Source organism: Corythoichthys intestinalis, chromosome 1 (genome assembly GCF_030265065.1).
Source record: "Corythoichthys intestinalis isolate RoL2023-P3 chromosome 1, ASM3026506v1, whole genome shotgun sequence".
Classification (NCBI taxonomy): domain Eukaryota; kingdom Metazoa; phylum Chordata; class Actinopteri; order Syngnathiformes; family Syngnathidae; genus Corythoichthys; species Corythoichthys intestinalis.
In genome coordinates this window covers 13,833,501-13,846,880 of record NC_080395.1, presented here as the reverse complement: position 1 = coordinate 13,846,880, position 13,380 = coordinate 13,833,501, and the positions used below count along the sequence as shown (strand labels likewise).

The 13,380-nt window shown below is 39.0% G+C and overlaps 1 protein-coding gene across 1 annotated transcript; it reads left to right on the top strand.

Annotated features, from left to right (window-relative positions):
- Positions 1 to 502: 502 nt before the first annotated feature.
- Positions 503 to 13,322, top strand: LOC130927046 (gastrula zinc finger protein XlCGF57.1-like). Its single transcript, XM_057852537.1, has 3 exons — positions 503 to 643; positions 7,764 to 8,018; positions 11,143 to 13,322. The coding sequence occupies exons 2-3, from the start codon at positions 7,835 to 7,837 to the stop codon at positions 12,576 to 12,578; spliced, it is 1,620 nt and encodes a 539-aa protein (XP_057708520.1). The 5' UTR covers positions 503 to 643; positions 7,764 to 7,834; the 3' UTR covers positions 12,579 to 13,322.
- The last annotated feature ends 58 nt before the right edge of the window (positions 13,323 to 13,380 follow it).

Genomic DNA, 13,380 nt, shown 5'->3' with positions numbered 1-13,380 from the left:
CTGGGTACTGTATTGATGATCCCGAGCAAAACGACCGGAAGTACCCCAACCCGCCTTTCCCGTGTGACGTTACAGGAAGGGCTGAGGGCAAGTGAGCGAGAGCGACTCAAACTGTTTTAGAAATGCAGCCAGCTTTTAATGTTCTACAATTTAAAGGCAGTATTACACAATTTGTTATTTATCAAAACGTATTTATTTCAAAATTTTTCATTTGTTGATTTTTTTTAACCCTCTTGGGGTTCCATATTAATCTGCTCTCATTCCTGAATGCTTGTCAATCCGAAGCAACCTGCTTTGAGTCAACACTTCATGTAAACAATCATGGCCGTTCCTTCTCTTTTGCATCGATGTACATTTAGGGACAGTATAAATCCTGACCCCCTAAATATTGAATAATTGAATGATAGTATGACTTAGTTTTGGATATGTTTATCATCTGTAATGAATATTTTGTAGTCTTAAGTAGTGATTGTCGCCTACATCGTTCCAAATGCTTCAACATATTACACTGAAATTCCAGCGCCTGAACTTTTCAACTTCCGGTTCACTTGTGACGCACCATTTGTGTACCCATCCCAGACTTGCAATTCTTTTGTGCACCCTTTTCCTAACCAAACGAGCTCCTTCAACGCATTCCCGTCGGGTAAGTACCAAAGTAAGCGTTTAGTGGACTACAACGTGCAAACTTCAAGCTCGGTGGAAGTCGTTGAGCTTTACGTTGTTGCATCCTAGGCTTATTAAGCTCAGCTTTGATTAGCTTAACTCGCTAGCCAAGACTCGCGATTGCCATCGGGCATTGCAACATTGCGCGTAACGTGACAAACGGCCGTGATTGCAGCGCTTCCAAAGTAAACGCCACAATCATTCTAAAAATAAAGGAATATTGAAATGTGTGGAAAGGCAGTCTGAGTCGCACGTGCCTTCGGATAGCAAAAGGAACAGAATTCTGCATATGCTTAATTATTGCACAAAAATAACAATCCAGCTGTACCACTCATCACTTGAAGCACAACGATCGCGCGATCACGATGACCAAAAAAAAAAACAAAAAAAAAACGCGGGCATGAAAGGGGGCTTGGGATGAGAAAATAAAAGAGGGGGGGAATTGAAGCTGAAAGAAAAAATTCCCCGAAAAGGACAGGGGAAAAAAACAGGTGCGGGAAAAAAACAGGTGCCCCGAAAAAAATAACACAGAAGTAAAAAAACAAAAAACAGGTGCCAGGAAAAAGAGCGCCCGTCACTCAGTTCCCCATGTGGCTAAGCAGGCAAGGGGCAAGACTGAGTTATGTCACTTCCCGTTCACTTACTCCCTTGGTGCTGACCGAGATTGCTGAGATGATTTGTTCTGCTATGTGACTTGAATTCCAGTCATACAGTGAACGAATCAAAATAAGAAAGGAAAGGGCTTTGTCACTCATTCTTGAAAGTGGAGCCTATCATGTGCTTCTAAAACAGAGGAAAACACCACGCAAGCATACTGAGTATGGTTTAGTGTAGTGCTGCAACGATTAATCGATTAACTTGAGTATTCGATTAGAAAAAAATATTCGAATTAAATTTTAGTGCTTCGAGTATTTGTTTAATTAAAGTGGCGTTGTAATGGTTTATTTTAAAAGTTTGCATTTTGTTTTATTGATCAGGGTGGATACACTGCCCTCTGGTCTGCCTCATTTCATATGGCTGAATCCAACTGCTCCCTGTTAAGACCAACGGAAGCTAAGTTTTTGTTTGAGCTGATGTTTTTAATGCATTCATAATTTAGTTTATAGGCATATTTGCCATTTTTTGTGAGGTTGTGTCTGAACCATTTGTTAAGAGCATTGTAAAAAAAAAAAAAAAAAAAGGTAGCATTTTATAGCATTTAAGCTAGCTGACATTTGCTATGTTTCTTAGCCAACTGTTCTTTTGTTGTACATAGATCCTCATTTTTTTGTTTTTTGTTTAATACCGTTTGAGGCTCAGCTCAGGTATTTTAATTTCTCATGTTCTTTATCCGATTACTCGATTATTCGAACTAACTAGTTCATTGATTAATCGACTACTAAAATAATCGATAGCTGCAGCCCTAGTTTAGTGTACTACTTTTCTCAACAGACTCGAGACTAGTGTTGTTAATCTTTCTTCAAAAAAGTAATTAATTACAGTTACAAATTACTTCCCCCAAAAAGTAATTGCGTTAGTAACTCAGTTACCTGACTGTAAGAGTAATTAGTTACTTGGCAAAGTAACTGGTGATAGTTTTCATGTTTTTTTTTTCTAAAAAAAAACAAAACAAAAGAAAACAGGTCACACAATGTGAAGTTTAAAGGGTTTTTGGCACACAACTGGCACTAGCCCAATTCTTTACCCTAAACTTAACTAGACACAGGGGTGTTGCGGATATTGTGATAACTAGATAGTAACTTTTGGTCTGTGTGGGAGTCATTTAATGTTGTGAATCAACCATTAAAGTTGTTAAAATTGCTCCCGCTATTGCATTAGTTCCCTTCTGTCTACTTTCGACGTGTGTAAGTTTTAAAACAGTTTCATCATTTCAAGATAGATTGTAGTCAAGATTTTGGTTCGCGAGGAAGTTTCTCTACAACAGAGGCTTTCTGAGAGGTCTGCTGCTTTAAGATGGCGGCTGTTTACTAACGCATCTAGTTCTTTATACATGTTACTAATTCCACAGTGTCTGTCATTTGCATCAAGTTCTATATTATGTGATATCTACTAGAGGCGTGCGAAATGTCCGATTCTTAGATTATTCGTGATTCGGCCGTGGAAGATTCGAAAACGATTCACAAACATCCAAATTCCGATTATTGAATTATACCAGGTAAAGTGGAAGTAAAACACAGTCAGCGCGGTCTTTGGGACGCAATGAGGAACGGACCGAGAGTAAATATCATATTCAACTCATGCCGCTAGATTAAAAAAAAAAAAAAACACAATCATGCCTTACTGGGGCCGACAGCGGCTACAAACAACACTACAAAGAAACGGCTACAGTAGATATCATATATATGTAGAACTAGATGCAAAATGACAGACGACGGCGGTGTTAGAACATGTATTATTGAACAGAGATGCGAAATGACACTTTCCGGCGTTAGTAAACAGCCGCCATCTTAAAGCAGTAGACTTCTCGAGAAGGCTCTGTTGTAGCGAACCTAATTAACTTTTTAGCTAAAATACTCCTAAATCGGCAAAATCTTATCTTGAAGCTTTAAATGATGAAACCGTTTTAAAACTTTGACATGTCAAAAGTAGACAGAAGGGAAATTATGGAATAACGGGAGCAATTTTAACAACCTTAACGGTTGATTCACAACATTAATTGAATGTAGTTTAAAGCTGCTGATACAGAATGGGGGCTGGAGTATTTTATTTACTGTTATTTTTGTATATTTGTTTACTGTTATATGTTAACTTGATACTAAAATAGTAGTTTGGTTTAGCCTGAGAGGATTTTTGAACAAGTTTGGAAGTAATGTACAAAACATAAAAAAAAATTTTTTTTTTTTAAACTATGCATCATGTGGGCATAGTTTGAAGGCTATCGGCTACAGTCAGGTATTATTGGAGCCACCTAGCATCGCGTTTGCAACGCCATCACAACTCCCTTGCCTCCTCCGCACTCCTGCTCTGCTCTCTCGTCTCCGTGAGTTCGTCTCTCTCACTTTTCCCACGTCATTCCACCAACATAGTAACGCACGCCTTTCCCGCCTCAGTAACGGTAACGGCATTGCCAAGATGAGAAAAGTAATTAATTAGATTACTCACTACTGAAAAAACGCGGTTATATTCTAACGCCGTTATTAACAGCACTGCTCGAGACTACATAAGAAGAGATACTATCAAATTATAGTAGTTTAAAACTCTTTTCGCCAGTAGCTACAAGGCAAGCAAAAGCTGATTTGTGGTGACGTCACGGCAGCGCTCTGGAGAGAGCTGTTAGAGACTCAAGCTGGGCTAAGTAGACTTCACGGCAGTGAAATTGATCTCATCTGTGCATATGAAAAATGACTAGTTAGTTCGCTCACCATAGTACTGATTTGCAATACAGTGGTACCTCGCCATACAAAGTTAATTCGTTTCAGGACTTAATTGTAAGTCGAAACGATCGTATGTCGAGTAGGATTTTCCCGTAAGAATACATTATAATTACATTAATTCGTTCCATTGCCCGAAAACCTACACTAAATCCTTAATAAATACTCTTGTTACTACTGCAAATAGCAATTACAAAGAGCAAAACAAAGAAATTATAAATAAAAATCGGAATAATGATATAATAATTCCTGTAATAATGTAACGAATCGGGTTCTAATGTGGCGGATGTGTTTTGAGTACTGTACCTGAAGGCACCGCGTGGCTGACGTTACAGTGAGATAGGGGCGTGCGGTGGAGATTTTAGTTTCACTTTTAATGTCCTTTTGTTTTTAGCGTATACTGCGGGGGACAGTAGGCATGTTGTGTTGCACAAGTTCTGAAATAAATGGTTAAAAACCTGACAAAGCTGGCGACCACCTTACCAATGTTACCACAATTATAACTGTCACCTTAAATTATAAAGAGTGGCGAACGGAGGTCTGAAAAGAACCGTTGAAATAGGAGACATTCTACGGCCATATTGTCGAGCCAGTTCACGGACACGCACATTTCCATCTTAATTTCAATAGTAAGCCTCATCTTTTTCCTTTTTTTTTTCACCACCTGCACTAACATTGTTGGAACTCATGTTGATTTCTCACAAGAAAATCTGCCGTACGACCGTCTTGCGGGGGAACAAAGACACTGCGACGCTCTCATAATTCGTCGTATTTCGAGCATGTCGTCGGATGTAGAAACAAATGGTGAGTCAAATTTTACGTACGATCGTGTGTTGAAGCAATCGTATGTCAAGTTACCACTGTATAACAGTATTTTGATGTGAATTTTTTTTCGAGTGTTTTATGTATTTTTTTCCTTGTCGGAGCAGCAAAACTGATTGAATAACCAGTAGTCATATAGCTGTCACAATCCGACACAGATACCTAGCAGGGATACGCATGAAAAGAAAAAACGGGGCTTAAGGTATTGTAGTGGTGGTTTCAAAAATAAAAAATGCAAGTATCTGCAGGGTTTCCCCTCGGATTTTTTGAAGCTGTGGTGGTGGTGGTGGGCTGCATCAGAGTCGGACAGTGTGCCACGGTGAAATTGTTTCATATCATGACAGATAAAAAAAAACAAAAAAAACATTTTTTTCTAAGAATAAAAATAACAAAGCCCTCTTTGCAAAATGTGCTTCCTGCCTGCACTTAATTTTCCTGGATTTAAAAAAAAACAAAAAAAAAAAACAATTTGAGGACACTTTCATCGGTGGTCACATTTATAGTCAATGTGAGGCATGCATCCAGTCCCCCTGTAGCCGGTTCCTCAGGTCTGTCTTCACCTACACAAGAATTTAACAATATAGATCTACGAAATGAAGGCATACAAGCATCTCTAACTGACCATGTATAGTTCTGTACATTGTGCAGTTGACTAAATGTCTTACTTAGTTCATTGCAGTAAAATCTCTCTCACAGTTCACTGTTGAGATGAGCACTGTCAACGCAATGGCCGACCGATTGCTCAAGCAACAGTACAGCCTTCCCCATTCACCAGTCAGTGATGCCATCTTAGACATCACGCTGACCTGGTCCATATTCTGAAACATTCAATGGATTAGCCATTGGGACTACACTGTTTCAATCCCATGTTTTCACAGGTTACATTAAACCAATTCAATTTAAATTAAAACTGAAGTGTCTTTGTTTGAGGTACTTTTCTGACAGTTTTAAAGTTACTCCCTTGTGGAAACTGGGAAAAAAAAAATATAGAATTGTTTCGATGAGATGAAAATACTTATTTCGCCATCTGTCTTGTAATTTTTGGGATAAGGAATATGCCAATTTATAAACAATGAACCTTTTTCAACACCGTAACTTAAGTTAAAACAATACAATTATGATTAATAAAAATAATAGTTGCACAATACTCACCTTGATTTGTGTGGTACAGCCAAGGCTTGATCTTTGCCATTTCTGCCCATGTTGCATTCCAGCCAGATTCCCTGTTTGCTTAGTACTCCTTCCCTGAACTTAGTGCGCCTTCCTTATCTGCATTTCTAATTGTGATCTTGGCTTGTTCAGTTTTGAAAACATTATCTCAACATTAAAATACAGCACTTGCCATAACCATTTGGTTATTTCAACTCCTCCGTACCTGAAAGCTTATTTAATTAGCACGCAAATTAAATATTTCAGAACGTGACAGTCTACATCACCACAACAATAATAGCCAATTTGTTATCTGACCCTCCTCTTCAGGAACTTTTCTCTTTCTAAAATACTTCAAAATAATCATCTGAAGATATACAACGAGTGCCGTCAGCAACGAACAAATGCTATGCTAGGACGCAACGATTCGAATCAAAGAGACGCCATAAAGAACTTAAAACGTTACGTCGATGTCCATATTAAGGTTGTTTTCACAGGCTTAAAACACAATTACATTTATTAAGTGGAAATATCTTTCTGCCTATTTTTCTCCCTATTTCCAACTCCGCGCCGATGTAGTCAGGTGCAAGTTAAGAACAGGAGAACCGATGTCATTTTCAAAATAAGGCGTGAAAAGGAACAATTTGTATTTGACGTGCTATTTCAGACGACTTATGTCAATTAGTGTGTAAATAATGAACTATATATATTCGTTAAGACATTTTAAATTATACAAATTAGAAATTTGAATGCATCTTTAAATCTTTAAAAAAAAAAAAAAAAAAATCTCATTTGCAATGCGTGGCGGCTTTTATTTTGGTGTGGTGGTGCACCACAATGTTTTCCATGTAGGGGAAACCCTGTTCTGTCATGCTAGATTATCGTGAAGGCTTGGAGTGGAAATACTGGCATTAAAAGAAAAAAAAAAACAATGGGGCACAAGATATTGTGTGTTGGTCGTTCCAAAATATTAATTAAAATAAAAAGTATTTTCTCAATGCACTAGACCACAGCCGCGCGAGTGTGTTAAGTGTTGGTTGGGAAGCAAATTTGATTGAATTAATGTGGAGTCCATCCTGTGCTACTCAAGCGCCTAAAAAGTAAACGCACCCTGGCAATGGGGATGTAGCTATATGTCTTAATTTTTTTAGCAGAATAATGAGAGTGGAAAGGTGACATATTGTAAAGAGCAAACGATTCTTTCTCGTCAGCATTTGGCAATCCGAGCTGACAGGATTATTATTTTTTTAAATTAATAACAGTGCAAAAATTACATTTTAATACAATCATCTAAATACTGATTTGCACTGAAACTGTTTTATATCAAAATTGAGTAGTTTCATTATTTTTTAGCGTTTCAGAGCAACAAATTTGACAACCAGCTGTTTGCACTTTAGTTTTAATGATAGTGACCAGAAATTAATATTGATGAGTACAAAAACAAAAAATACAATAGTGTGCGTGATGAATATGATTTGTTAGTCATTCCATATTCGGAAATTAAAGTTTCGGTTTCTCTTTTTATTTGCGCTTACGCCGTAGCAAACAATACGATTTGCAACCTAAGGCTCACGTTCAGTCCGTTTGAAGATGGAGGGTTCTCGACGTTCATTCGCTGCCACTCTCCCACTTGAAATGGATGGATGTCTCCATGTTATAAACTATTTGATAAATACGTAAATAGCCTAATAGCAATCAGTCAATTCAGGATGATTGGACTTTGAATCACTTGATTTTATTTCATCCTGTGTCCCACAGACGTCACAGTAGAAGATTTTTACCCTGAGAAGCACGATTCCCCCTAGGTTAAACAGGAGTCGGAGTCAGGGATGCCGTACAACAAACAGGAGGCGGAGCCAGAGACCACCTACATTAAAGAAGAAGAACAGGAAAACAAAATCGTCCCGTTTCCACCGGGTGACATTGTGAGGAGCGAGGAAGAAGGTCCAAGCGAAGAGAGGAGAGCAGCAAAACCTTTGAACGAGAGCTCATTTGAACACCCAAAAACAAAAGGTGAGAGACGATCGCAACCGGACGGCCTCTTGTCTCCACCTTCGTACAGTGACGATGTAACATCACATTCTTGTGACTCCGACACTTTTTTTTGCCTGCTCACTTTGCCATCAAAGATTTTGTGTGTTGTGATCCCTTGGCACAGACCTTTTAAGGCTAAAGCAGCTCGTTTTTAAAGGAGTCCGGGAGGCGGGGTGTGGTGACAACCGTCTTGGATTAGGCCAGTACCTATCAAATAGTGGGGCGGGCCCCCCCCAGGGGGGCGCAGAGTGATGCTGGGGGTGGCGCATGTGACCTGGGGGAACATACTTTTTTGCTGAGCTAGAATAAAGTGTAATTGCACATCTGCTGAGTGGGTGGCAGTAGCGCTCTCATTTTCAGCATGTGTATAGTATTTTTTAACTAAACAAGAGCACACAACAAAGAGCCCTGGAGATATGAAAAGCTTAGACAAAGAAATATGGTGAAGCGTATGTAGCATTTGACTTTGACTTTTAGTGCAGTGGGAGGCAAGGGAAGACCAGTCTGTTTACTTTGTCTAAAAATGTTCGCAGCGGACAGCAGCAATTTTTCCCCCCTTTTTTTTTTTTCAGCTAAAAGGTGCCGAATATTGCCAACAATCGACCCACTTTGTCAGTGTTACATCAGAAAACCAGCAAGCAATGTCAGCATCACATATTGCAAAATAACCCAACACCACAGCAAAGGAGCTGATACTGCCTCCAGCAAAAATAAAAACTCTGTCCAATGACACTGTCGTTTTTGTTCTATTAATTTTTGTTTTTTTTTCAGTCTAATGGTTTGGCATATTGTCCTCTTGAGTTAATGTTGCTAATCAATTTGACTTAATGATTATTTTTTTATTATATTATTTTTTTCAGTATCAAACGGTCAAAAAATCTATCTTGAGTCTATTTTTACAGTATGGATGTGTTCTTTTGTTAACACTTTATTATTTTTTTCTTTAATAATAAAAAGGACACAATGTTATCCAGAAGTGTACTTACATTATTATAATAAGAATTTTGTAGACAAATGATACTACGATATATTTACAGTGACGGCAGAGAGTTGGGGGCGGAACGTTTACGTTTTCCCCTGGGGGAACGTAACAGAAAATAATTGAGAAGCACTGGATTAGGCAGTTCCTGTGTCTCTGTGGTAAGGGCAGCGCTGATAATCCTCTGTCAGCGTCAGCCTGGAGTGTGTTTGGCCAGCTGCCTGAGTACACGATGTCAGCTTAGAACTAGGGCTGTCCCAAACGACTAATTTTCTCCCGATTAGTCAGCCGACTATTTTTACGATTAGTCAACTAATCTAATAATTTCATTCATTCATTTTCCATGCCGCTTTTCCTCACGAGGGTCGCGGAGGTGCTGGAGCCTATCCCAGCTAACTACGGGCAGTAGGCAGGGGACACCCTGAACTGGTTGCCAGCCAATTGCAGGGCACAAGGAGACACACAACCATTCACGCACACACTCATACCTAAGGACAATTTAGAGTGTTCAAGTACAAATAAACACGTAAATAACAATAATAAATCACAAATAAACAATGAGTTCAAATGCTGATAGAATTAACTAGTGTAGCATCCCGATTGAAAAGATGGTCTCTTAAACTGATGGTTTACAACTTTTATTCCGTCCTTGATGTAATCACACTGTAAAAGCTACAGTGCACACATATAAAACAACACAATTAGAAATTAACGAAAACTTTTCACCTTTTTCCTTTTAAACCTATTCATATATCAATGAATTGCCTATATGAATTGCCTTTACCTTAATTTATTACCTTATCATTGACAATCTCTCCCTTAAGTGCAATCACTGTATATACTGTATATATTTATGACCTTTTAACCTAATATAATTTTCTATACCATAAAATAAACCATAACATGAAATAAACCTTTCAGTTGGCATTAAGAACAATACTAATAGCATTTATAGGCCCATTGTCAATGAAACATTATTATTTAGTAAGGCGACAGCACCCTCTGGTGTACAAAAAAATGAAAAAAAAAAAAATTTACAAACTGGGTTACGGCGCTTGAGGTGTTTATTCACGGCCGACGTGCAACCAAGCTTGGCATTGAAGAGACAGGACGGAAGAGTGGTCGCTCCTTTGTTTCTTTGAAATAAGTCAATGTTTTGGACACTCTGGTGCGCTTTTTTGGCTTTGTGCCGCTTTCCCCGCTTGCATACAGAGCATCCGACATTCTGAACTTTCCGCGCATATATTTTTTTAACCCTTCATTAACAGTCGACGGGATGTTGTGCTCGTCGACGGATTTACGTCATCGATGAAGTCGACTAGTCGGGACAGCTCTACTTAGAACATTATGTCCATCTGTTATTATATGGCAATGGTGTGACGTCAACTGTCAGCATACTAGCCTATTCCAGTCACTTAGTCACTCATTTGCATGCCAACACAAACATTCTATCTAATGCACTATTTTTTAGGTGCATTTTATTTTTGGTTACACTATGGTTTTAACATCTTTATTATGTTTTAAAACGGGAGAAGCAGACATCTCTGTGATTATGGATTAGCATGTTTGCAAAAGAACCATTTCCCTATATATTGTATCGTGACGTTCCCACCCAGAGTTTCTGTATTAAGGACATTTCTGATAAGACACATTTTTTCTTATGCTGTTTGGCAGATTTGCCTGTCAGACATGACTGCAAACAGGCAAACATGTGCATGAATACATATAAACAGCTACCGAAAGCTAGACTTCAATTCAAAGCAAAGCCGCACTACTATTTCAGAGTCGACGTGCTCATCATGTCATTACTGACCGTTAATGACCAATTATGAATGGGCCCTTTTGGCAATTGACGGTAATAAAGATCCAATCTATCAAGTTGAAGGGCATGTCATTAGATTTGTTGACTAAAATCCAAACGGAGTTGAGCTTGACCGTTAATGACCAATTACGAACAAATTTGTCATTGACGGCAATAGACGCCCAATCCATTTGAAAGTTAGAGTCCTACCATCTCACTTGAAATGGATGGATGTCTTCACGTGATCAACAAATGTAAATTCACAACAGAAAGACAATTGGACTCTGGCAAATCATGGTTTTTTTCCATCCTGTGTCCTGCAGACGTTACTGTTGAAGATCTTCAGTCTGAGAAGCATGATTCCCCCCACGTTAAACAAGAGTCGGAAATATCAGACATCAAACAGGAGGCGGAGCCAGAGACCCACAGAATTAAAGGAGAACAAGAAGATGAAAATCCCAAATTTCCAATTATTATCAGTGCAAGGCGTGAAGACAGCAGGGCATCTAAATCTTCAAGCAACAAATCCTTTCAACACCTGACATCAAAAAGTGAGGGACGATCAAAACCGGACGTCCTCATAGCTCCGCTCTCAGACAGCGATGACGTAACATCACACTCTTCTGACTTCAACTCTGATGAGGAGGATGTTGACTTTGACCGAAATGCTTCGAAATCCTCAAACAAGTCATCAGTGAAAAGAGACACGATAGAAAGCACGGGCAGGAAACCTTTTACCTGCTCATTTTGCGACAAAAGATTTTGTACAAAGCGAGATTTAACAAGACACACAAGAACACACACTCGAGAAAAGCCTGTTGTCTGCTCGATTTGCGATAAAAGATTTTGGACAAAGCATGAGTTGACAATACATACGAGAAGACACACTGGAGAAAAACCTTTTCCCTGCTCAGTTTGTGGGAAAAGATTTACAGAGAACAGAGAGTTGATCAAGCACGGAAGAACTCACACTGGAGAGAAACCTTTTGCCTGCTCACTTTGCGATAAACGCTTTGGTATGAAGGTCCAGCTAACAACACACACGCGTAAGCACACTGGAGAAGAGGCTTTCCCCTGCTCAGTTTGTGGTAAAAGATTCACTGAGAAGGGAAATTTAGACAGACACGAAAGAGCACACACTGGAGAGAAGCCTTTTGCCTGCTCTCTGTGCGATAAAAGATTTTTGCAGAAGCAACAGTTAACAATACACATGCGCACACACACCAAGGAGAAACCTTTTGCCTGCACTTTTTGTGATAAAAGATTCAACCAAAAGGGAAATTTAAACAAACATACAAGAACGCACACCGGAGAGAAGCCTTTTGCCTGCTCAATTTGCGATGAAAGATTTTGTCTAAAGCAACAGTTGACAACACACACGAGAAAACACACTGGAGAAAAGCCTTTCTCCTGCTCGTTTTGTACTAAAACATTCGCTGGGAAGGGGCATTTAAACAGACATGAAAGAACACACACTGGAGAGAAGCCTTTTGCCTGCTCTCTTTGTGATAAAAGATTTTTGCAGAAGCAACAGTTAACAATACACATGCGTGCACACACCAAGGAGAAACCTTTTGCCTGCACATTTTGCGATAAAAGATTCAACCAAAAGGGAAATTTAAACACTCATCTAAGAACGCACACAGGAGAGAAGCCTTTAGCCTGCACACTTTGTGATAAAAGATTTCGTTGGAATCATCAGTTCACTTCACACATGAGTACACACACTGGAGAAAAACGTTTGAATTGCAGCGTGTGACAAAACATTCAGATTTTTGCCACCCTTTTACAAAGGTTAAAGCATTTGAATGTACCCCTGAGCCTCCTATGAAAAAGTTTTCCAAATGATGTTGCAGGTCCAGTTATTTTCAGAGGTATTAAATATTCTTGAGTTCATAGACTTTTGATTGTTTCTTTTTAGGATGATCAATATTTTATATTGTTTGCTCTTATACGACTTTTGACCATTTTATTTCTGGATGTTGGCATTTGAAATACAGCTGAAATATGCAATGGAACTGTGCTTGAGTTTTCATTGAGATGTTGCTCGTCAGCTGATCTTAATTGATTGACCTCCCACCTTGGCATATGCGGCTCATAAGCTTCGTCTCGATTGATTCCTGATTGGCCAATGCCGCTGGACGACCTTCAGATGTGGACAACCGTTAACAGCTCGGGGAGGTTCGTTTTGACAGCTGTTTCGTTCCTCCTCGCTCATACTTTGTCTTTTGCTTTTTCGTCAGCTAGTTTCGTTTGATCGTTAATACTTCCTTTTTGGTAAGCTCTTTTTGTTAACTGCTAATGCTCCAGTTTTGGTGAGTTTCATTTTGTTAGTCATTTACAGATTTCTGTTACACCTTATAAATTGAGCAAGAAGAGGTAAGGGTGAACTGCGATTTATGTTGACTCGTTTTGTCCTGTGCAACGTGTACCCTGGGTTTCTAGGTGCCCTAGGCGAACGTGTAGATATGAGCTAAAAAGCCAAAGCACTGTGGAAATCTGTTGTTGCTAAATAAAAATGAATAGCAAATTTTCCTATTGTTGCATTTTGTTCATGTACT